This window comes from Glandiceps talaboti, chromosome 7 (genome assembly GCF_964340395.1).
Source record: "Glandiceps talaboti chromosome 7, keGlaTala1.1, whole genome shotgun sequence".
NCBI lineage: Eukaryota > Metazoa > Hemichordata > Enteropneusta > Spengelidae > Glandiceps > Glandiceps talaboti.
Window position 1 is genome coordinate 20,588,901 of NC_135555.1, and position 27,292 is coordinate 20,616,192.

Genomic DNA, 27,292 nt, shown 5'->3' on the forward strand with positions numbered 1-27,292 from the left:
TAAGAGTAAATAGTACAAGCAACGCACCTCAACTTTGAAGAACGGAAGCATTGAATTTGATATTTAAAAAAAGTAGCTTTGAATACCTTCTTTGTCAAGAAAAGAGTTTCTATCTTACCTTGAGTACATGTTGTCAACATTGACAAAGAAGCTCGTCTTGAACAAATCATTTTCGAGTAATATTAGTGAATATATACGGCATATACGTTTGCTATCTCTGCATAAACAGTCAGCATTTGCACGTTCTATTTACATTGACAACTTTCGTTGTGCATGGTAACTATGTTCGAACTTCTCAAAGTCACGCAGAATATCGCGAGTTCTGGTGTGAGTTTATATTGGAACACAGGACATGTATCTCCAAGAAGTCCTCCGCCTCAGTTTTGGTACGCGGGAACAGCTTTCTCACACGCATAACGTTTATAATTGGATGAATAATATGGCCCCAGATTTAGTTGATAAATTGAAATTTTAAAACCATGATAATTTGTCACATGACTGTTACAACTATTCTACGGTATTAATATGTAATGGTGATTTTATGTCACAACGTTATTGCGAATAGTTATCTTCAAGTTGATATTCATAAAAATAAAATATGGTTTAAAATGTTATCTGAGACACGAGTTCTAATTAAAAGTAAAGATCGAACTAAATGCTGCCACCACAGTCTGATAACATTAAAGGCTTTTGTTTTTCTTAACACATAACCGTGAATTTGTATGAAGGCATTGCATTAATTAACTCCTATATTTTGATCTAATTGACAGAGCTGAAGGCAAAATCATCCAAACTTATATGGGAGCGCTACTGACATTGTCGGGTCCTAGGTCAACATCCCCACTCCACCATATTGTCCCCAAATATCTTACAACACTGTTTCCCCTTCCACCTGTGAGACCTACTCCTCTCCTCACATAACAACTAACAATTAATTCACTACATGGTTTTCAGCAGCGACTTCACTTATATGTTTTGATATTACGGTAGAATGGTGGTACTAGTGGCCCGGGGACTGGTGGGATGTGACAGCGAAGACATGCGGCCGGATTGTAAAATCACAAAAATAACATAAAAGTTAGATAATATAATGAGTCAATTTAAATGTGACCTTCCCCAATTCCCGGTTTCTAAAGTATAGTCCTCCCAGCAGAGAACCCATTTGTACAATCAGTGACCCCCACCCATATATCCACCCTATTTAAAGGCTCCCTAAGTACATGCCCTACATGTATGCACTATAGTATATATAAACACTGTTGGAACAACTTCCACGTGACTTTTACAGGCACTACAAACTTTCTCCCCATGCAGTGCAGTGTCTACAAGTTAGTTATTTTAATTTACAAATGAAAGGAGTTGGAAATACCGATTATGATAATAATGTATTCATAAATGTTTACAATGAAGATAATGAACATGTCGAAAGGTTTACAAGTTTCTTGGTTGAGACCTATCAAAATTTATTCAAAACCAATTCATCATGCTGTCTAGGCGTCTATGACAACAACAACAACAACAACAACAACAACAACAACAGCAACAACAACAACAACAGTGATGACAGCATCAACCGTGAATGTAAATTTTATTTGTGTTGCAGACTAAGCTAGTGTAATAATGTCAGCAGATATTAACGATGGAAAATAATTAATTACTATATATTAAGAGATAGAAAATATGAACCAACTTTCATAAAGTTATTACAGGTCCAGGCGTGTTGTAAAACCAATTACTTTTTTTGAAATGGGGAGACGGGGCCATTATTATAATCACTGGTTCAATAACTTGCATCTAACTATATCGAGGAAAAATGCAGCTTATGAAACTGATTGAGTCTCGATAGATTTTGAGCAATTGCTCTTATTTTCGGATTAATCTGTGTTTATCAGTTCCAGCGATCTGACACAGAAGGAAACGCTAACAAAAACATGACATCATTACTTTGGCGTGTCATGAATATTTAATATCTCTTTCACGCATGCCTGTTTCATCGCACATCCGGGTCGTTGACGGAATCAAGATGGCGCCGATCGGTGAGAAGGCGGCTGTGTCAGGCGGAGTAGATTTAAATGATGACCAAGATAGTCAGCAAAACTTGTGGTAAGACCAATACCTTTAGGCTGTATCGATTCAAGTTATTCTAGGCAATGTCTCACAGTTCTTTTTATTTTCTAGGTCGTCCATTTTGGCCGAAGTTTCATCCCATTCGAGCTCGAAGCTGCCATCTTGCAAGTCCGTTCTCGTATTAGGTGGGTGCAGTTTCCGTCGCTTTAATCGCAATAATTCATACTTTTTCTCGTTTCTACTTTTACCTCTTCAACATTTGGGATTTTATTTGTCTTCGTGCTTTCAGGTGAAGATGAAACTGGGAAAACAACACTAATTGCCAAATTACAAGGAACAGATGAACCGAAGAAGGGTAAAGGTTTAGAATACCTTTATTTCGACGTTCGGGACGAAGATAGAGATGGTAAGCTGCAATTTACTTCACTAGAATTTTAACAATTTTTCGTATCCGACAAGTTTTTACAGCAGGCTTTTTGAGTAAGGCCTGGAACGACACATGTTTATATTTGCACGCACGCGAACGTTATTTTTAAAGAGCATGATGTCACGAATCAATGTTTTGACAGAACGAAAAAGGTGCACGCCCTCATGTGACATAACCGTTCTCAATGAGTGTGATGAATTGAAACATTTATTTTAAAATTAAGCACCGTAATTACATTGCATCATTTTAAAATAATCACGTCATCATAACGATATTACACTTGACCTTCACAAATGCAATATAAACTGTGAAAGCGCAGAACAAACATATCATTGTCTGTACTTGCAACTTGCTAAATACATGCATAGTGAGATTGGATTAGTGAACAATACTTGCTTGAATTAGTTAAATGCAATCTTATAGATAAAGTGTTAAAAGATTCAGTGAAGTGTTTAAACTGATTAGCAAGATTCATGGTAATTTGTCTCCTCACTGAATGCCACTCACATTGTATGTAAACAACGAAGTGTCAATATATCTGACAACCCCGGTTTTGCCTCATCATGTGATTTTAACACTTGACATTATATAAACACTTTCACAAATTTAAGCTATGTTTGCGCCAATTGTGGAAAAACTTAGATATTTTCTGACCATATCTTCTCTAAACTAGAGTTCAAATTGTAGTTCACCTATAAGATAATTTATGCACACTGTACGTTTGAGAAGCAGACCACGTGAATCATACTCATAAGAGGCCATGGAGGGTAGAATTGTTTATAAATGCCAATGACATGTGTCTATTGTACCAGACACATACTGTTAAATGGTGTCTAGCTGTATACCTATTAGAATACCCAGTATGGCCGTATTTACATCATATTACAGTTTCCCCATAAACTGAATAATTTAGTCAATATCATTACAACGCCATAAATTACAAACAATATTGCCTTCCACTTTCTATATTTTTTTGAGTAAGACAGTAATTGAAACGGAAGTGTTAAAACCGGAGAATTATTTCTTAAATCAGGCAACCAACAATATAAATTCACTGAAAAAATGTTAAAATATCAATAATCATAATTATATGTGTTAATTAGCAGTCACACTATCCATATGCAGTAACAAGTTGAAATCATGATCATGTAGGGCCTCTGATTTTTGGGTGTGGACCCAAAAATCAATTTGATTGGATTTGTTGTTCCATTGTTATATGTGTATGTAACGAGACAAAATTATTCATCTACAGGTGATTCAATACTGTTCAGGGTGTATGTTATTATTGGATAAAGTCAATTATATCTAAAAAAAATGAAAAGTTTCAAACAACGTTCCAATTGCTGCTCATGCACCTTTGACAATGACAATGTATATTAAAATGTAGAAAAATCTGCAAATATTTGTGAGAAATGTAATTCAGGTTGATGAAATAGAAGGGAAATGTAATAATTTCTTGATTGTTGGGTAAACAACGAATGAAGTTATTTTGATTTGTCAATTTTAATTCAGATAAAAAATTAATAGAAAAATACTAACTAAAACTGGGATAAAAATATATATGATGATAAAGTAGTTGAAGCCAGTCCATTACCTAGAATCATATTATAACATTTCTTACTTGGGATGAGATATATCAATATCTAGATGCCTATTTTTATAGAGTATTTATTAAAAAAATATACTTTGTCTTCTGTGTAAATTTGAAAAGGCTTCTTCGAAAGCTTGGACTCATACCAGGATTTAATGATAATTCTGTATTTGACAGCTGTAGTGAAATGGACCCAGACTGTGTGGCGATATAAATTTGGTCTCTGTCTGTATACTAGAACCTAGTTTTAATCCTAAATTTTCACCATGATTGACCTTGTGGCAATTTTATGGTGGTTCTAGGGCCAACAAAATATGACCCACTATGATTAATTGGACAGCATTGTCAAAAGTAGGTCACATGTAATGAGTTGAGTAAACATTATTAAGAAAATGAAATTATTAAAGTTTAATAAAAGTGTGATAGAGTGGGTTATACGTCTAAGCTACATTAAAAAACTATCTTGTGTTTGAACATATTACATTAACTTTGTGTTTACTGCTACTACTTTCAGTAACTTCCACTTCATAGTAAATTAGTCTTCTACTAAAAGTACTTCAGTAACTTGTGTATAGGGTCACGTTAGATCAAGTAGTTTGAACTGGTAACTATTAAATTTAAAGATCTGTATATTGGTACAAGTGTACCTTATTGTGGTATACCAGGCTCCAATTTAACTGATAGGCTTGGTTCAGTGTCAGCCAAGTGAACTCATTCAGCTACAGTTTTCTGTCGATTGTTGTTTGTCTAACCGCCAAGGAGATATTCAGTTGTCTTGGATTGTGCACAATGTCATTTCCCAAAATATAGTTTTCAGTGTAGCTTAAGAGTTAGACTATTAGATATCCAGTGCTTGAATTTAGCAGTAGTCCACAGTACATAGACTACTAAACATATAGTATCTAGAAATCTGATAGTCTAGATACAGTGTTTAGTAGGCTATAGTGCCCTAGACTACTGCTAAATTTAAACAGTATACAATGCACAATCCAAGGCCATTGAATATCCTCCATAGATAATGAATCATTAAATTTGCATATGGCAGCAATTTATGAATAGTGAGTGTCCTCGATTCCAATCTTGCACCAGATACACAGCAGGGATGTTGAGAAACTTAACTTTCTTTTATTGTTGTTTTTCAGACGTAACAAGATGTGGAGTTTGGATCTTAGATGGAGATACCAGACACGAACGTCTTCTAAAATTTGCACTGACTCCGGATAGCATAGAACACACATTAGTTTTAATTACTGTGGATATGTCACGGCCATGGACTATAATGGAATCACTAAATAAATGGGCTAGAATTCTTAGAGACCACATAGATTTACTACAAGTACCGCCAGAGAAAACTAGAGAATTAGAAGAAACATGTAAGTAGTTCTTGTATTTTTCTAGATGCACGGCAGTATTACTGAAAACCTGGAAATTTTCGCAAAAATTTTTCGCTGGAAAACAAAGACGCAAAATTAAGTAGTGACTAAAATGTCGTTCTTGTACATTAACACAATGTACCAGTCTGGTAATTACTTAGTATAAATTAGTCTTTGGGAACTTCATGTAGCTGCAAAAATCACTAAATTCTCTAGTAGTGCAAATATTGAGGTTATGGTATTCTGAATGGTTGTATGCACATGCCAAACTTAAGTTTTTTTTCAACCAAAAAATTACATTCAGATTCAGAATTGGAATTAGAATCACACGTACCAAAATATTGAGGAATATAGAAAACTGTACATAGAAAGAGAAAAACTTAAAAATGAACGGTCTGTGTTAAAGTACTTTAGTTTTTGGTCAGAGTGAGAAAAGGGAGTTAGTTTTGTGTAGTAGGTGCATGTTTTAAGTTATGTGTATGTGACTGTAGCACCCATCATTGTGCCCGGTAATTATAGATTAGTACTGATAAACATCAGTGTACAGTGTACAAATGTGTGTGACTGATTTAGCCAGAGTTTGTTGCATCCAGTAACTTGCAAAGAAAACATCCATTGTTGGAAATGTTTAGTAAATAGAAACAAGTCAAGTGTTTGAATGATTTTTAAGACAAAGTCAATGAAGTTATTCATGGTATCTGAAAAGAAGCAAGTATAGACAAGTACATGTAAAGTCAGTACCTACTTGAAGTCAGGATTTATTACACCCACAAGGCATATACTATACACTATACTGAGACAGTGAGAGATTCAAGCAAGCCATGTTTGTACTGAATTACAACTGACTATATGTGCTAAATTAGCACCATTTACTAATAGATGTTTTAATAGCTATATGCTTGTGGACTGTCTCTACCTATGGTTTGATTATTTTATGTTGACATGTACAACTCTATAATACAGGTCAAAAATTACTTGCCAACTGTGTTAGTATCGAGCTAGCTCAGTGCCACTACCAGTCTGGTGCCAAGCACCTCACATGCCTGTGTTAGTAATTAGGAATGGTCTGATCACTGCCTGCCTCTGCCTGATGTTACATGTAATAACAGGCAAGGCTGGTGATGATATCTTGCTGACACCAGAAAAGGTTTCTTGAGCTGTATGGTATAGTGTAGTTGCAGAAGTCACATACACTCACTCAAAACAAGTTTAGGACAGCGTCGTTGGCCAGAGGGTTAGCTGCAGGATTTTGTACATAGAATCTCTCCAGGGGTATAAAATCTGAACAGAGGTACATTTATGCTCCGTCTTTCAAAAGGAAACAACACATAAAACTATATTGCTGTTACTTTGAGTAGTTTCCTGTTGTGAACACCTGACCCTGGTGACCTTTGACCCCAGCCTTTTGGATAATATTACTTTTGAAAGCATGTGTGTTGAAATTAAAACTCAGTAGAATGCACAGGGTGATAGCTAATATGTCATTTAACGTGTCATGATGTATTATGATAATATGTGCTGGTAGGAATTTGTTGAGCGGAAGTAAATGGATGAATATATTGACAATGCTTGCTCATGGTGTGAAACTGGTCAAAGAATCAAGCTGTCTTTGTACTGAAGTACTACTATTGAGTATAGATTGTTTTGAACTCAACATGAGGGTTTGTCAAAGTACCTGACATGATGACCTTGTTTGCTGTTAGTACTATTCACAGACAACCGATTTCTGATTTGCCATTTCTAAATTCACATGCATGTTTTTGGATTGTCACAAATGTTAACTGAATTGAATTTATTTGTATTGCTTGATGATATGTTGCTGCCGCTGTCACAGCACAGATTTGTTATCTGTCAGTTATGAGATGTTATCATGATGTACTGTCAATCATATTATATGAAATGAAGGCTTGAAGGCTGTGATATAATCATGTGTGGCACTGTAATGACTTTGTGACGTACATGTACAATGTACACTAGTACTAGTATGAAATACATAGAGATGTAAACATTGCTGGCATAATGTAGAAAGGCAAATGTTATATACCCTTAGACATGGTTATTGTTTTGTTTGAATGTGAATGCAAATTAATGCCAAATATGCAACATTATGCCATGTGTAGGCCATTATGTACACATTTCAACATAATTTACAAGATTATACTCATCTTCAACTTGTAATTAGGGCCTTTACATGTAGTCTCTTCATGTTTTCTTTAGATGGATAAAGAAATATATTATGTAGTTATATATTTTGAATTTCACATTTTGTGCTGCAAATGTAAGCTTGGAGCAATGCTAAGTGAAAGTCATGGTTTGACATTAACGTCTATATTTGATATAGTCAGATTTAGCCAAGTGAACTTTTTCATTTTTAAGCTACAATTTCCTAATTATGTCCATTGGTCTAACAGACTACCACCTTATGGATCTGGCAGTCAAGATACAATCGTTAGTAGTCTGTGTGTCCTGAACTACTGCAAATGTGGTAGTCAAGATACAATCGTTAGTAGTCTATGTGCCCTGAACTACTGCAAATGTGGTAGTCAAGATACAATCGTTAGTAGTATATGTGTCCTGAACTACTGCAAATGTGGTAGTCAAGATACAATCATTAGTAGTCTATGTGTCCTGAACTACTGCAAATGTGGTAGTCAAGATACAATCGTTAGTAGTCTATGTGCCCTGAATTACTGCAAATGTGGTAGTCAAGATACAATTGTTAGTAGTCTATGTGTCCTGAACTACTGCAAATGTGGTAGTCAAGATACAATCGTTAGTAGTCTATGTGTCCTGAACTACTGCAAATGTGGTAGTCAAGATACAATCGTTAGTAGTATATGTGTCCTAAACTACTGCAAATGTGGTAGTCAAGATACAATCGTTAGTAGTATATGTGTCCTGAACTACTGCAAATGTGGTAGTCAAGATACAATCGTTAGTAGTCTATGTGCCCTGAACTACTGCAAATGTGGTAGTCAAGATACAATCGTTAGTAGTATATGTGTCCTAAACTACTGCAAATGTGGTAGTCAAGATACAATCGTTAGTAGTCTATGTGCCCTGAATTACTGCAAATGTGGCAGTCAAGATACAACCGTTAGTAGTCTATGTGTCCTAAACTACTGCAAATGTGGTAGTCAAGATACAATCGTTAGTAGTATATGTGTCCTAAACTACTGCAAATGTGGCAGTCAAGATACAACCGTTAGTAGTCTATGTGTCCTGAACTACTGCAAATGTGGTAGTCAAGATACAACCGTTAGTAGTCTATGTGCCCTGAACTAATGCAAAATTTGAGACACGACCCTTTATAGGCCTGTGTTCTGTTTAAATGATTAGTCATACCACGTATGTTGGGTTGGTATTGGGATTCAATTGCTAAATGAGAGGCAATACAATACACCTCATAGACAAGCTAATCTAGGTGCCATATTTGAATGATTTTGTACGGCGAGTGTAGGCTTGATAAATGCAGAATATGAGTCTATACTGTAAAAAGGCTATTAACCTTCAAAAAAGGAGAAATAATACATTACAAGTATACCAGCTGTGAAAACAGTAGTACATAGCATGCTGTACATTTCACTAGAAACACATGATCATTATCTGTTATGATTGACGGCCATTGTAATGTAATAGAATCTATTGTAAATATCATAGACAAAGTGTGACAGATGGCTTGAACACAAAAAAGTATCATTAATATGCAAATTTGGAATATTTGTCCCTGTTGCTTTAAAGGCACCTCATGACATCAATATATAACCCAGGTCATGTACAAATATCAATCAGGTATTAATAGGAATATGTATAAATAATTTGATGAAAGAAACTTTTAATAGATTATGGAGTTTAATAATAAAAAAAATGAGATATTTATATTTTTATATTAAATGTGACCTCATTATAAATTCATTGAATAAAGCATAAGTTGGGATAATCTGTATAATTTGATATTGAAATCATTATTTTCTCAATATTGTAATGATAACAAACTATAAATTTCTTCAGTTTTGAATAATTGGTTTGTATGCCATTCTTGAGCTGTAGGAGGGCAAAATTCAGATAAAGTAATTTTGACTCATTTATCAGCAAAATATACCACCCTTGGAGTAAAAGATTTGTTGCAATGATGTATCTATTTACGGTGGAGTCTGTTATTAAGTCTCATTACTTTTAGATACAATTTTTTGTATGTACACCATCATGTGTACATGTAGCTATTTCCAAAGGTGAATGTCTATTGTTAGATATTATTTTGTTAAATGAATGGGACAGTTTTAAATAGGACACCATGCCAGTAAATAGATGAATTTTCATAAACTTGGGTTTCTGGAGAGTATTTTCATGATTTGACATCACATAAATTTTCTCATGGTTGCCAAGTAACACCAAATTGAAACTCTATTCCACTTCCATTGTTCTCAGAATGGCCCACCGTTACCTCGTGATAGATATGTATTAGATGCACACTGAATATTCATGACTCCTAAGTGCTTACTACCTTTAGATAAAGTCATGATATTTGTCAAAAATTAAGGTTTTAAAATATTATCAAATATTGGATATCATAACTGAAATGTTGGAATATTGCAATAATAAAATACACAATGACATTCATAGACATGTATGTAAACACACACAATGTATACACACACCTACATACATACACACCCACACACACACACACACACACACACATACACCATTTGTGCTTATAAAACAATATCTAGAGATGTTAGTAAACATTTGTATGTCGCATTATGTCCACTGTAACTTATACCAATTGAAAATAAAATGGCTAACCTATCGAAAACTAAACTGAAAGGCAGGTCAGATCAGGTCAGGATTCATGTCTACACATATATATAGTAATTGTTCATTCACCCCACCCTGTACACTCACTGGTCTGCAATTGTAACAAAGAGATCTTTCATTATATGCAATATCCTGGCAGTTAATACGACCAGAGTGATGCCAGCTATAAATACTATATTTATTAAAAACAAGTGTGGTGATGAATGTATGGTGGGCAATGTGATGGTATGATGTGATTATTGCACATTTCACAGCACTATAGCCTGCATAATCTGTAGACAATCTGAAAATCAATAAGGGTTTTCTATTGAAATGTTTGGAGAGATGTCAATGTGTTGTTGTGAATTGCATAGTGACAGTCTTTGAGAACCGGACTGATTTATAACTAGTTTGTCTGTATTGTGTGTGAAAATTACTTGTTTAAATCCCCTAGTCTGAACAGTTTGGTGCAGTGATTTCAGATGTCTTTTGTTTGTTGCTTAGTGTGTTTCTAAAATTGAGAATAAATTCATGGCCGAGGAGTGGAACTCGATATATTTCTAAAGCAAATGTAGCTTAGTGTATTCCTAAAGTTAAGAATGAATTCATGGTCGAGGAGTGTACCTCAGTATATATTTCTCTAAATTGAATGAGTTCACGGCAGAAGTATAGAGGTGATTTATGTGATTGTTGTCACACACAGTTAAAAGTCAGCATTTTTCTTCCATTTTCTAAGTGTCCTTGTCTAACAAAGAATAGTATTGTACATTTACTGTATGTTTGTCATCCTTATTACTGACATGTTTGCTGTGTTCAGTAAATGGAAGAACAATCATTTTACCAAGACCCTATAAATATTGACATTATCAAATACAAATTGTCCATATTGTTTCCAATTGTTAATGCTATTCTTAACAGCATAGTAATAATATACATAGTAATAATATAATTATGCTAATAATATGTTTTTATGTGTTATCAACCTTATTAAACTCAACCTGCTATTTCTAGTTTATAATATGTATCGGGAAACCAATGTCATATAGTTTAGGGTTAAAACTTAATAATTTTCATATAATCAATGTCTTCATCCTGTGTTCATGTTATGACGGAATATTGCAGGCATAAATGCAATAGTTTTTAGTAGGGATTCTGACTTTGTGTATTACCCTATTGTATGTTTATGATGGAAGTCCTCAGGTGTAAATCATAACGATACTGTATAGGAACTAGATTATGTGTGACTGGCAGCTCTCCTGTTTGTTTACATCACAGCTAAAGTTTGCAAACTTTAATAATCAAATAGAGATATGTCAGTTGTGAGAAAAATGAAAGAAAATATGAAGATCGAAGCAAATTTTTCATGTTATTAAAGGAAATAAATGCCATATAGAGGAGTACATATATTGAGAGAAATGACATAATTATATTATTCCCAATATTTTCCTTTGCTCAACTTCAAACAAGGAAAATATGGGTGACTTAAGGTTATAGACCACGATAAAGCTAGAAAAAATTACAAAATTAACTTTTTTGGGGGAAATGACTACCAACCATTTGAGCTATCATTGTATGCAACCCAAATAAATGTAGCACTTCTCAATCTTGAGATATGGGAAGGAATAAAAAACCAAAACAAATGCACATGGCTTTACAACCATTTGCACACTTTATTATAATATAACGGAAAGTGTCAAGTACTAGGCAGCTCATTAGCATACATTTGACGAAATGTGTCAAGTACTTGGCTACTCATTTACATAAACTTGCTGATACAGTACAGTCTCAGACCAGTAAAAGAATTGTTATGGTCATGGGGTCTGGGGTACAGTGTACCACAAGTATGAATAACAAGAGGACGTCCTTCCAGTGTCAAAAAAGAGTTGCCCAATAATGTAATGAGCGAGCTAAAAAAATGAATAAAGAGAATGAATTAGAGTTGCTCTCTCTCTCTCTCTCTCTCTCTCTCTCTCTCTCTCTCTCTCTCTCTCTCTCTCTCTCTCTCTCTCTCTCTCTCTCTCTCTCTCTCTCTCTCTCTCTTACTCAGTCTTTTCAAGATATTGCTTATAACCGATTGTCTACTCAAAACTATTTAAATGGTGAAAACATTTCTCAATTTTAATGAAATTTTACTGTGCATAAAGGAATGTATTACAATAGGTGTCAAAATGCAAGTGAAAGTCAGCTTTGTTACAGTTTAGCACAGATGGTCTTTGCGAAGTCTTCCAAAACCCAAAGGCATCCTACAACAAAGAATGGTGGAAAGGTGTAAATAGTACCACATCATCACAATTTTAAACAAAAAAGGGAAAAAAGTATTTATCAGCTGATTTATCAGCAACGCATCGATCCTCTGGGGAATCCATTTTCGCTATCTAGGCGAAGTAATGATTCATAGCCTAGGTTTACAAAACATACTCGCCCTTGTGGTACAGTAGTGGTGATTATGTTTCAGCGAGTGAAGTCAAAACCCACGATTTGGAAGTTATCTTTTCGTGAACAACATGCATAGCCATTTTGTAATAAAAAATATAACTCACCACTCGTATCTCTCCCGTTATCTAGTAATCTATCTGTTAGACCTCGGATGTTCTTCCGTTACAATTACGACACACGACCTAACATCGCTATCGAGGATGTTCGGGCAAGCCCTCACTGCAAACTTCGTTCGCTTATATGTTATAGTAACTTATACGAAAGAAAGCCCGAACGTCTAGCAGCAAGACTAGTTATCTAGTACAGGTCAACAGATCGTTTCCATGTAAACATATACCGTCCCGTGTTGTTCATCGACACTACTTCACTTAGGTGACACTAAATAAAATGTCACAGAAACGAACAACGTGGTACATTATCATTCCCAGTTATTGAATTTTTGGGTACATGTCCTCAAAAATCTACGATATTCAATGTACAGATTTTCCATCGGTATACGCGGTATGTCAGTATCGAACGCTAAGTCCGCCCCCCCCCCCCCCCCCGCCCCCTTCCCTTCGTAGCACGTGTCACTGATCACGCTACACTTCGACCTTCAAAATGCGAAGTCGTCGTATACGCGTAGTAGAGCGAAGCTGTCGGATAACTATCCCTCTTGAAAACTATGTACTCGCTTATTTCATTTTCTTTTGATTGAGTTCATTACCAACCACAAATTGACACGAGGTGGTTTCGTCTTCTTTCTAAACACGGCCCGTGCTCACTGAAGCCCTCGCGTGGTGCCGTGTCATCTCCGACTATTTTGCTTTTGTAAAAAAAAATTAACATGCCGAAGAGCTAGAGACATGAGAGAGCTATATTGCTAGACATGTCTAACAGTTTTCGTTTTACATTGACGTTGAAGCGATGTGTTGAATCATAGACGCTCCACCCATGGTTGAATGTACTGTGTATGCTGTATCCAGATGAACCGGCGCTGGTAGACACAAGAAATTCAACAATGGCAACATATCAAATTACAACAATAGTGGTGCGTCTTTTGACGTTGATTTCGACACAGATACATGTTATGTATCAAAATAAAAACAATCGACTCTGAATAAGGTGACTTCTTCCAAAGCATCCTGCTTTACACACTGTTACAATTTCGTGTGGTGTCTAAGACCCACTAACTTCTGGTCTGTCGAACAGAGTAAATTGTTGACATTAACTCTCAAATGCCGCTTTCAACGTTGAAGAGAGCGCTCGAGCAGTCAGTATAGACGTCTACTACGCGATGTCCAGTGTTTTCGGTGACCATCCCGCTTTCCACTGATGTTTCTCGTGTCTCCTTTTTCACCCCTCTCTCGCTGTGTCTTTTTCGTAGAGTACGTACGTCCAGTGTCTACATCAAATTTTAAAAAGTGTTGTATGATACGCTCAAACTTCAATGATTCTTCATCCAAATTAGATGGTACTCTGCCGTGATAGTAGTCCTGCTTGCATACGGGAGGTAAGTCGTCCCTTGAGCGAAACGCGTACACCGTCTGTGAGCATGACTACCGTGAAAGTGACTCTTCAGAATCGCAATATCACAATTTACGACCTGTTTTCTTGGTCGCGGTCCAAGGATGTTTCGCATCTCGTCGGCCATCTAGGTCTGTAGAATCATAAAAAGGGGGTACTTTTTCAGATCACCCTCCGAGAATATGGGTACGATGCCCCATTTCTCTCTCTCTCTCTCTCTCTCTCTCTCTCTCTCTCTCTCTCTCTCTCTCTCTCTCTCTCTCTCTCTCTCTCTCTCTCTCTCTCTCTCTCTCTCTCTCTCTCTCTCTCCTCTCTCTCTCTCTCTCTCTCTCTCTCTCTCTCTCTCTCTCTCTCTCTCTCTCTCTCTCTCTCTCTCTCTCTCTCTCTCTCTCTCAGTGTAAGGATTAGGTGTCGTTGAAGGTATAGCTCTGGATTTATACGCTACGGGGTTTTGACACGACGTGTCGAAACCCCGTAGCATAGAAATCCAGAGCTAGTTGAAGGTAAAACTTCCCGGATTTCGGAAAGAATGGGGTTTTTGAAGTGATTTTCTCCCAAATTCACTATATAAAAAAAAGGGAGGGGGTTCTTTTTCATTGAAATATTAACTGGAAAAGGGGTACATATGAAATTTTGCTAACAAGCCGGGGTACCCACCAATCCATGATCGAGCGACTGCCACTGCTGGGGCGTCGCGACGCGTCGGAGAGTCAGAATTGTACGGGGTGTTGGTCACCGAAAACACCCGTCCTGTAGACTACCCGAACTGTCAATCCGTGTTGACGGCCCTTTGATATGTGCTGTTTTAGAGTAAATTGTTGCAGAAAATGCCCAAATGCTAAACTCTTATGACCAGGATTCAGTGTGTTTCGAACACCTCAATTCTGGTCATAAGACCTTAGCATTTGGTTGTTTTCTGCAACAATTTACTCTAAAACAGAAGACATCAAGGGTTCCGTCAATGAGAGTTGATGCAGACACAAGTTGGTGTGGTTTCGACTGGAGTGTTTGTTTTGTCGCCTGGAACTGACGCATCTTTTGATGTGTCCTGTTTTAGAGTAAATTGTTGCGCAAAACGGCAAATGCTAAGGTCTTATGACCAGGATTGTGTGTGTTTCGAACAAGGTTTGTGTGTGTTTCGAACAAGAATTGTGTGTGTCTCAAACACCCAAATGCTAAGGTTATATGACAAAAAGTGTAACTAGATTCTTTATTAGTTAAAACACCACTTTCAAAGCATTTGGTATATTTTCCGTCGTTTCATGTTGAACGGGAACCCAGGGAACATTTACTCTCTCACCGGAAACCACTACGTTTATTTTATAATTACATAAAACCTGAGACCGCTAAAACGTAGCTTGACACTCTGCTTTCCATAAAAGGAAGTAGGCTCCGCCCTCAATTTGTTCGCAAACATATGCAAATGAGGAAGTTAATTTTTAACCCGAATAGCCAAAATCGCATGTCGAATAGTGGGCGTTGGCTACCTTTGAACTGACAGATTTCATATTTTTTGGCCAATAGAATGGTCATAACATGGAAAAAAACAAATTTTCGAAGGTGATAAAGGGTGTGACACTTACAACTTTTCTGTAAGGAATGTGTTAAACGTTTTTTGTTTGTTTCAACTCAAACACATGTTTTTGTCATTTTCTCAAGTTTACATTTTGTAAAGAATTGCGTTACTTTGTGGAAATTAGCAACCTCAAAGAGTACCCGACAATAACAAACACAGTAGGATCTTATTCACCACGTCAGTGGCTCCAAAACCGTGTCTCAGATTTTTGATTGCGTCTTTTGTTCGAAAGTAAGACGGATTTAGATGAGACATACATGGTTTATTTGGACACTATTTATTATTATTTATATATCTTCGTTACAAAAACAGATAGGAAAAATCTGAGACACGGTTTTGTAGCCACTGACGTGGTGATAAACACTGTGCGTCGTTTTCTATTGTTGGTCGAAATTTGAAGGAGCTAATTTTTGTTGAACCAAACATGCAAATTATCACGTATGTAGAGGTCACGTGATCTGAAGTACATAAAACCAAATTTTACTAATTTCATTGTAAAGAGTGGATCAAGAGCTTTCAGAAAATGTATAGTTATGGATGTGTATAATCATTACTTTCTTAACTGCAAACCAATATCAGCAAGGGACATTGAACGTGGTCTATAACCTTAAACTAAAAGGCCTTGTCACTATGAGGTTTTAGACGTGTAGAGATAAAACCCGTAGGTCATGAGTATATTACAACTGATTGAAGACAAATATTGAGGAATAATATAATTATACCTCCTCAAGTAACATTTATGATAAACTAACAAAAATAATGTGATTTGGTACATTTGGACTCGTATTTCAAGCATCACAGAACCAGTGATTTAGACATAGGTTGACGTGGCGTAAAATGACCAGGGTATATAATCCATATTTTCTGTTCAAAGACAGTAACTTGGCTTGTGCATCATTTTATTATTGTTATCCATGGAACTAACTTGGACTTAGGCAGAAATGTGTAACATGATGTAAGCTGATAGGGATGGCGGTCTACATTAATGTAGATATGATAAATGCATTATCCACTTATGATTTTAAATGCAAATAATGTTGTCATTTAGGAATAAAATGTTTTGTGTGCTGTATAGTTATCCAAATACCATTGGTGCAGCTGAGAAATTTTACTATGATAATGTGTGTGTGATTAATTATGTGTCATTTTCAAGTGACGTAAAAAAAACATGAGAAATGCACTCTGTATGTACATGTAGGCATTTGACATTATGGAGGTTTGTTATACCATATTGGTGTAGAAATGAAGGAAATATCATTGTAGGCATTTCGCAGTGCTGTTGTTTACTCCAGTGATAGTAATGTGGAGTGCAAATACGATGAATCTTTCAGGTTAATCTTAGGATTAATATATCAAATGTATTGTTTTGGTACAGCCAGAGATTTGTAGTAGTACATCAGTCAATCCTTTGATTTACATTTGAGGTTTGTGTGCGTCATTTCAGTGTACGGTTGTGTATACAATCATGTATGTTGCGATATTCCATGATATTTTTTGTATATCTTTTCAATATTGTTAATATTATGTAAACTTCTAGTACATTACTTGTACTTGATATATCTTTAAGGTTTGTTTCCTTGCCATGACAAAATGCACTGATTTATTGGTTGACAATACTCTCTTGTTGAAAACTGTTTACATTCATTTGTCACAGCTTTTGGTCATAGCGGCCCCATGAGTACATTTTGACTATATTGTAAAACATTAAGGCTGGTAAATAAACCCTTTAGTATTATTGTGGCTTTCCCTTTAGGTGAGCAGTAAGACAATTATCAGTAATTCTTTCCTTAGGACAATAAATGAAGGAAATAAGTCATTGCTATTTATAGTGAGGTAGATTATCTGAACATTACATAGTTCTTACTTCCTTGTTTTGAATAATCTAAAAGATACAGACATTCTTGCCACGCTATCAGCCAGCTCTCGCTGCGGTTAAGAAGCCTGATAGGGCTTAACAACATGATGTATCTTACAGTCTTTATGTTTTGAATGAATGTATTTGAAAATGGGAAGTTTTGTGTAAACCCCCCCCCCCCCCCCCCCCTTCCAATAATTCCCCTCGTAGAGTCGTACAGTTTAAGGAAACATACAGATCTTACATACATTAATCCTCTCTCCGAAAGGAGTATTGTTTGTACACGAATAATTTCTAGTTGGGGAAAATAGTGTAACCCTTTAAGGATTTGGTTTGTAGTAAGTCTGTGTAATTACACCCCAGAAATATAGTGTCAGCCTTTAGAAGGGGTAAAAAAAAGACCACAGCCAGATATGAATCAGGAATGCATATATATTCAATATCAAATATTGAAAGCATGCCTGTCCATGTAAAACATTTATAAAGTTAATAACATGCTATACAATGTAGTTGTGTATACAAAAACCATGACATTATCCCAGGTATACTGTAAGGGTCGTAGGTCAAAGTTTAGAGGTTGGCCAGCATTGTGTTGACTTGTCATAACATGCAGCATATTTTGTATTGATTGAAAACACGTAGTTGTGATTGTGTAAGGTACATGTAGTAGGTGGTGAAATCAATCCAGATACACAATATGTTCATCACTTGCAGAATATAATAACTGTAAATATCCTAGATAGGTCATCAATTTATTGCTAGTCGACAGTTATAGTAAAGAACTGTGGTTTTCAATTTTGAAAACTGATTATTTGTAATTTTTTTGAAAGGATATACCTGTTGATTAATGAAATTGTTCATTATTATCCAAAAATTAAAAATGTTGATAAATGAACGCGATATTGTTAATTAAAATTAATGTCAATTGGAAATGAAATGAAAGGAAAAAAAATTAGAAGTTAAATATTTATGATTGTAGAGGTAGCTGCAAGTTTAGACTTGACATGTTATAATTGAAAAACAGGACCCAAAGTTTACACTTCTCTTTCTGTGTATTAGTAAATAGTATATTGTGAATATGAAAATTTTGCCATATGTACAAATATTAGCTAAGCATTTAGTGGCAATAAAGAGTGGCCTTTGGTAACAATGGTAAAGTATGTATATGCATTGGGGAAATGGAATGAATTCTGGTCTATATGCTACACATGGTATCGATCAACTCAGAAATCTTGAAATTTGATGCACTGATAGCACTAGACTATTATAAAGAATTCAGGCATGCAAGTATTTGTGTTGTAAGATGGATTTAACATGTACCATGTGATCTTTACAAGTTGTGTTCTTTGCTTTCATTTAAGTTGTTAGATTTGTACATATTCAGAGGTGATGTTTGTATAGTAATACTTATGTCAGTTAGACACAAATCACCAGTATGACTGAGATGAAGTCTTCAGTAGTCAATATGACTGCCACAGTACAAATTGTAACATGACTGGAAAATACACTAAATGCTATATGTCTAGTAACTGTTGGTTGCAAGATAAAGGTTATCTTTTTTTGGTCCCTCAAAGTCATCATTGAAAGTATAGGAAAATGCAAATTTGACCTGATTTTCCTTCTTTTGATTGAGATTCTAAATGTCAGTAAAAGTGCTGATGGCAGGGGGGAACTATGAAAATTTTGCAAATCTGTTATTGACAATAAATGTAATTTTGCCTTAAAATGTGTAAATTTAGGGCACTTTTGCACTGTGCAAGTAGGGACCATTTTTGAACTTCCGAATTTGATTTGTATTTATAAAGTTACGTGATTAGATCAATTGAGAGTTGGGAGTTGATGAGGTAATGTGTAGAAAGTAGAACAATGAATTATGCAACATTTTTGAAACAGTAGACAACTGTGCAATGTATACACATTTGTATTCAAGTTAGGGAGTGAGGACTAGGGCAAGGTAAGGATTGCATTGGACTCCTTAACACATCCCTGATTCATATCATATGCACCAAGTGGACACTGTTCTGTATTTGGCTCATGATTAAATCCAGTTATTGCTTTTAACTGTAAATATATAAATAGGTGAGAATTTACAGGAATTGTGGAAATACTCCTAAGTTAATACATTGAGAAGATGTGTTTATTATTATATCTACCTAAGTTCATTTGGCAATTGCACAATATGTACACATTTGTATATGAGTTAGGGAGTGATGATTAAGGCAAGGTAAGGCATAAGAATAGGATTGGACTCCCTAACATATTCCTGATTTGTATGGGTAGGCCCTGCTCTGTTGTTTGCCTTCTCATTTCCAGTTCTTGCTTATAAATGTAATATATGTATTCATAGCTAAGTGTATTGAAATGATGTGTTTATCCATACAAGGTACATGTAGATGTGATGACTGATTGTGATTGTTCAACATGTTGACAGGATTTACATTGTAATAAAAAGTGATCAGAATATATAATGATGTCTGCGTTTTCAGACAAATTTCAAAAGGACTTGATTTTATAATTTTCCATTGCTGCTTGTCAGAGGAAAGGTGATTTATTGAAACCACGCTTCCAGGTTTATAAGATAATGAATGAAAGATATGAAAAATTGAATGTAAATTCGTGGTACCTGAAATAGAATATTACTGTCTACATGCATCATAAAAATAACGAACTTTCAATTTCTTGGTTGACGCCATAGCTTCCGCTCCACGTGCTTCACATACATTACTATAAGTGCGCATTGCGAATAAGTCGATTTTCTTGTTCTCTTTCGACCCCCTAGCATGATGGAAAATGTTATTGCATGTACCGACCTAGACGGGCCAACGTCAGCGATTTTATTATGTTTTGAAGGGTTTGAGTTTGGACACACCCACTTTTACTTTTCAGCGTGAAATCCAGCAATTCAGGTCTGAAATTGAATAAAGAAACTGTCAACATCTGTTTGTTGCATGTCAACACAATTTCATGCCATAAATTTGATATAAATGGATGTATTTGCTAATAAAAGTATTTAAAAAAAAGGTCAGTTATTCAACTAATGGTAGATATTAGTGTTAAAGTATGGCACAGCTGTGGTCTGTCTCAGTAATGTTGTATTCTGTGATGTTCATCTAGGTGTCTGGGTGTCAAATCTGATCCAAAAACTGTTGAGGATTAGGTTGGGAAGGGAATTATCCCCAAATTTCTAATATTTCCATCACCAAGAATAATGGGAAACAAGAAAAATATAAATAGAAAGTGAGAAATTGTTAGAAATCTACAGGGCATAGAGGATTTATGAGTGAATTCATAATTTCTAAGTTTTTCTCGGGTACATGTAAATGTCACATATATTTGTCTTACACTGGAGTTAGTTATATTTGCAGGGGACAAAATAATAGAATAGAGATACTAAAAAAATAATTCTACAGTAAACATAAAATATTGCTACTCAGAAAATCATTGAGAATGATTACAAATTTCTACTGAAATCTTATCATCATGGGTGCGGAATTATTTGTGTGCTGTATGAGTAACAATATTTTATCTTCAAATATGACGCTAGAGTCCTAAAACTTTATCATCATATTTCTATAATAGTAATTGTCTCGAATAAAAATCTGCCTTAAGGTAGCGGGAAAGGCTAGGACGTCAGTTGAATTTGCATATAAACACTTCATAAAAAACTTGAAGCAGTCACTAGAAACTATTTTTCACACGCAAAAAAAAAATCCATTCATAGTTGGAGACACTACACACGAATTAAATATCCCAACATTGGAAAGCTTTCTGTGTAGCTAGGGGGTTTGATACGCCCTCTACGAGGGAAATGGGGAATACATCCACGCCTACAGTAAAGTCTGAAGACCTTCAAATGATGGTGTAAACTGTAATAATAATCTGACAGTATTTCGAAACACCACTTTAAAACAATTTGCAAATGAAACCGCCATCGGATATAAAAAGAAAAACTTACTCGCTGCATAATACTAACGTGTCACGTTGCACAATTACTACTATACTAGCCCAAAGCTTGAAGTCCAAAGGTTACATGTTTACACATTCAATGATTCATATTTTGGTTGCTTTGATCGTAACACAAATTTGAAAAAGCGAGAATTGTTTTTAACGGATGGCAAAATATTTCATCATGTGGGACACAGTATTAGGTAAATTGACTGCAAACTAAATTCACAATTGCAATTAAAGTCAAAACTACATGTACGGGAGTCACTCAAAGTACGGTACTTTCGGTGACCTTGCACTGTGTACAAGTACGCGATTTCTTGTGTTCAAAATCTTTCAATGATTTTCTATCCACACCCCTTGAATGTATGAATGGCTAAAGCTCTTTGATGATGAATATCAAACTTGTCCTATTTACGAAATCCATCTGTATTTACCAAAAACAATTGGCATAGACTCGCCAACATACAATCACACGACATGTGCTTCCACGTGTACTCATCCCCGATCGGGCCGGCCTTCGTGTACAGCGACTTGCTCCGAAGTCGAGCGTACTCTACTACTATGTGGTAGCGATATACCAATCAAGTCTAGTTTTTGTCTAGCGACAAATTTGTTTTTCAATGACGTCTGTCGATATCAATATTATTTAAACTATCGTGAACAATTCAAGACGTTTTTATCGTGTTATTCTGAGTGAAATGAATGTCTAAACTAAATTCACAATTGCAAGTCAAAACTACATGTGCGGGAGTCACTCAAAGTACGGTACTTCCGGTGACCTTACACTGTACAGTACGCGATTACCAAAAACTAACTAATTTGACAGAAGACATGTTTATTCGTACAAAACTGTCGAATCAAAATCATGCTTTTACTATGTGTATTGAACTGAGTTTGATGTCACACATACTGGGTGTTTAGAGTTTCTCTTTCGCTTCAAGTTCCAGAGCTTGTTGTTGGTACATGGTGTTGCATGTAGCTCTGTGACGGAGGTATCAGTCCTCGATGAGTTTTCCTTATTTTTCTCAGATGCTAAAACTCAGACAGAGCCTTCATGCTTGTTCTTACCTTCTCTATCTTACTTACTGAGCAAACCATTTTGATATTGAATGGCGAATCTCGGTAAAATAACGATTTCTTTGAGCATTTAGTGTAAGCATGGTGTAAGCGTTGCATGTGGTATACGTTACTAAAGAACTCGCTAGTGAAAGGACTCTACGCATGCGCAGTGTAGTGTCTATTGTTTACGACCCCTTAGCCTAGTTACATAGTATCACATTCTGGTAGACGTTTGACACGTGTCTTGCTTGAGTGCTTTTCTACACCATACAATAATGAACACGCCATATTGATAATCTTTACGTTTACTAGAGGGTCTTAACATGTCAGAATGCCAATCACACCAGCGAATAGAGCAAAAGAGGTACTGTAAAAAATGCTAAAAATACACGAAAAACGTCATTTTTCACCCTTTGTATCTCTTTTTCAAAGCTTTCGATCTACGTTGTTACTCATGGCAATGGAATGAAACCTTTTATGGTCGATAAAACGTGATTATATAAAAATTCTCTCGGTGGTTTTTCGACGTAGCAGGTATACTTCGACAACAAGGTGTCGCCAAAGTAGCACTCATTTTTTACCGAAATTTACAGTTTTAAAAATTCATTAAAAAAAAACGATGATAGATATCGACAAAAACCACCGAGAGAAGTTAGAAAATTCTATAAGGAATATATAAATGCAAAGAAATGATTAAAAGATCATGTAGTTTCCAAGATCGAAATGAAAATATTAAAAAATATTTATTTTTCATATTTACTGGTGTCATATTTCATTAATCATAAAGAAACGCAAAATAATAATACTCCTAAAACAATCATATCAAGAAGGATGTTTGCTGCGAGTTTGGTTGCAATATCTTTATTCTGACATTTTTTATGATTTTTTTTACACAGAAATGGGAGAAAAATAGCCTTTACTGCTACCTTAAAGGGAAAGGATACCCTATGATTGAATGACTTTTAATAAAAATATGAATGTTAAACATGATAAAATGTGTTGGTTTCATTCACTTTCACTTATCGGTATGGGAGAAGACGTCGCTCGAAACGTCTCTGTCCGTAGGCGGAAGTGACGTGCGTGCATAGACACTACTTCCGCTGTCTGCTATCGCATGGCAGGAAGTGACGTATGGACCCATGAGAAGTTTATGGTCAGTTCGGTCCGCAACTCTGATGCAAACAGAATGGCATGTTGTCAAGCGTATGGGTGTAAGAACAGAGTTGGTAAAGTGTCAGGAAAGAGTTTTTTCATTTCAAGATTTCAAGGTACCATTGTATTGTTAATGTCGAGTCATTGTATAAGTATAACATAGGTCAGTTCAAGTAAGCCACTCCGCAAAATGAACCGATCGTTAGCTACGAATAAACCCGCAGCTGAGTACACGTATAATAGCGTCGAAGTTGATGTTGAATGGACATATAAAAGTTCGGAGACAGAGTCTTCCAATAGCAATGTCAATTCAAATGACTCGGGGAGGGAGGGAAATAAAAATGACAACAAAGCTGTAGAGTCAGCAACAGTCATTGATCATTTTTACCCGTCAACACTGTGCTGGTGTAACTGTAAGTCCGGTAAATGTGAAATTGTGTCGATTGTAAGGGAAAGTTCCTGATGTACACCTATTATCAGATCCGATGCAGAACCTGACATGTATAATAAATTGGAAAGATTTCTCCGGATCACGCTGTTCTCGGTACTATGTATGTGCAGTTTCATATTTACAAACGTCAAAATGGATTGACACCGGAAGTCAAGACGAATTAATTTTTATTAGGTTGTGTACTATTTCAGACCACTAACGAAGGTACTATGCCTAATTCTTCTAATTTTACTATGAATTCGAATTTCAGTTAACAGTTACTGTAATGATCGCAATCATTTGTCTGTTATATGTTGGGATGTGCCTTTGCTGTAAAACCCGGTCACGGCGTGCCAGTGATTGTACTCCCAAGTAAAATTATCGTTTATGCTGTCATAAAATGTCGAGAAAATGTTTTGCCTGCCGTTCGATTTTTTTTCTTTCGTTTGTGGCCGTAATTATACTAAAAATAAAGACTTACAGGAGGATTATTCATATGTTGTCAGTATCTGTGATTGTTTTCAGTATGGTTGAATTTTCTTGTCTTCCAATACAATAAGACAAGAGATTGGTAAGGAACATTGTTTAGTTATCCATAGTTGTCCATGCCTGCCAAACAAGAAGTCACTAAAAAAGACACCAGTTGCTTTGGAAAGCAGTAGAAAGTTGGTCATAATATTATCTATTGTCATTGTATGCAAGGTCGAAATAAACATAGAACAACAACTTATCACTTTCACTAGTTTATTGTATACGCAAAACGATGGTATGTAAATAGTGTAAAAAGAACAATAAAAGTGAATTAATTGAAATCAAGTGCTTCTTCCACTTCTTTGTAGCCAACATATTTTGCATCATTTTCTGGGAACCGCTTTCTTATCATTCCAACAACACAGGCTGGTATCACACGCCGATTGTGCTTCCCAAGTCGTTCACCTCGGTGAGCCCACAATATAAACTGCCTGTATGCCATCAAACGACACTGCCTGTTATAAAAATGGAGAGAATCTTTAAGTCCGTGTATTCAAAATTCAGGCTGAAAAGAATCTAGTTAAAACAGATCATCCTCTGTGTTGATAAAAAAATGTATTCATTTATGATCACTGGAATTGATGACATGGCGTCAACATTCGAACCACTACTACCATCGGTGTGTCTCCCTGTACATGATGCCGATTCTTTCTTTTTCAAATACGATCTATAAGAGCAACCATTACTTGAAATAATGAATGCAACTTTAAGTGCAAAATTACTTTAGAAGAGATTATTTCGTTTACGTACCTGTTTGTAAGTATATCAGGTGCCATCCCACTACGTCGCTTATATATATGAAACTGTACATATGCTGTTGCGAGGACCACTGGCTCCAAACAAATAACTGCTAGATCTTTAACTTCTGTTATACATTTGACACTTTCCATCTGTTCTGCAATCACATCCATTTCATAGCAACAGCTACATTCCTTTGCCTTAGTCATGACTTCGCATTTAGCACACTTGCACCATGATGTACCGGTCAATCGCGAACGATCGCCAATTGCCACCATCTCACTTTCTCTACTTGAGATTGATGCTTCAGATTCACTGTCAGTATCGTAGTCTGTAGAATGTTCGTCTGAATGCTCACTGTCATCATACTCTGGTTCAAAATTGTACCCAGTGATGGTACCCGTCCCTTCCATTCCAAACGCCATAACGATCTGATCTGTACACATTTGCAAATGTCGAAAAGCAGGAGCTGGTTAAGTTATTATGCATACGTATGTAGATTCCCATTGGCTGCAGTTGGATACACAGGATACAAAGAATTTCAAGAAGCCGTTTCTTTTCATTGATAACATTTTATATTCATTTATTTACATATTTACAATAGTTGGTAACATGGCATACATATTGTTATAAAGAACTGTAACAATGGAACACTGTAACTTTCAAGTTTCCTTCACTGTGAATAAATTTGTTATTGCTCGCAGACAATACATGGTAAATGTTTCAGTCATGGCCGTTTATATGTCACCAAAACGACTGATGTGTTGCCGAATTAGTTCTTCCTTCAGAGGTTTTGGTTTCTTTGCGACATTTTTAGGACGGTTAACAAGATCTGCGTCAACATTTGACTTGACGGAGTCGGTTTTTCTCTGCATTACCCTTTGCATCATTATATACAAATAATCATACGTTTTATTTTCATACACTGGTCGGGCTACCCATTTACCACTGACTTTGTGATACACAGTTTTGAAGCGTAACTCGCCAAAACTAGCGGTATTTCTTCTAGGTTTTTTAATTACGGCCTGTTTCCTATTGACATTGTGGTTATGGTCAAGAGCGGCTAACTGAACTCTCGCAACCATTTGTTTAAAATCAAACTCTTGACGTTTCGGGACATATTTCGTCATCATTGAATGATAAACTTCTAGGGACCCTGTGTGGCAAAATTCACTAAGGTGTTGTATATCCTTCAATAAACGCTTGTCGAGAACTATTTCTTTCAAAGCTAGGAAAGCTGCAGATTTTGGTTTCAGCCATTTCTTCAACCTACGTTGACGTTGTGTTAATTTGCCGTGACAACACTTGTGAAAGTGCTTACAACCTTTCCAAGAATGCTTATTGACAATGTGTCTCAAAATGGACTGCCACATTTCAACAATAAGTTCTCTGTCACCTTGACATTGTTGTGCACAAAACCATAAATGATTACCAATGGCCTTGGCCCAGTCCATTAATGCACTAAATTTCTTAGTTTTAGCCTTTTCCATGATTTTTTTCTTTATTGATTTTTCGAGATGCCAGACATCGAACTGATGGGAAATGTCTGTGTATTTTTTTTTCATAACACTACGGATACCCACATGCCTGTCTGTTGCTACTGTACTTGGTTTAACGTTATTGGTAATCATATGTTCCATTACACGTTGAAATCCTTCTTTCTCCATGGCTACAGAGGATGATACCTCACTAACCTGTACGACAGAAAAATCAACAACTTTCTCTGATTGTGAATCCATCATCGTATAGGCTCCATACTTAGCATTATAGCCCGGAGAGTCGCACCTACCATCACCTATCATTGTA

The 27,292-nt window shown here is 35.9% G+C and overlaps 1 protein-coding gene across 2 annotated transcripts in view; it reads left to right on the forward strand.

Moving 5' to 3' along the window:
• Positions 1 to 2,012: 2,012 nt before the first annotated feature.
• The window catches only part of LOC144438174 (cytoplasmic dynein 1 light intermediate chain 2-like), a 41,281-nt gene continuing 16,001 nt past the window's right edge, over positions 2,013 to 27,292 (forward strand). For both annotated transcript variants that reach the window (XM_078127211.1, XM_078127212.1), the window contains exons 1-4: positions 2,013 to 2,103; positions 2,179 to 2,252; positions 2,357 to 2,473; positions 5,228 to 5,458. In XM_078127211.1, the coding sequence (XP_077983337.1) occupies positions 2,024 to 2,103; positions 2,179 to 2,252; positions 2,357 to 2,473; positions 5,228 to 5,458 (502 nt within the window). In that variant the 5' untranslated portion in view covers positions 2,013 to 2,023. The remainder of the gene's footprint in view (positions 2,104 to 2,178; positions 2,253 to 2,356; positions 2,474 to 5,227; positions 5,459 to 27,292) is intronic.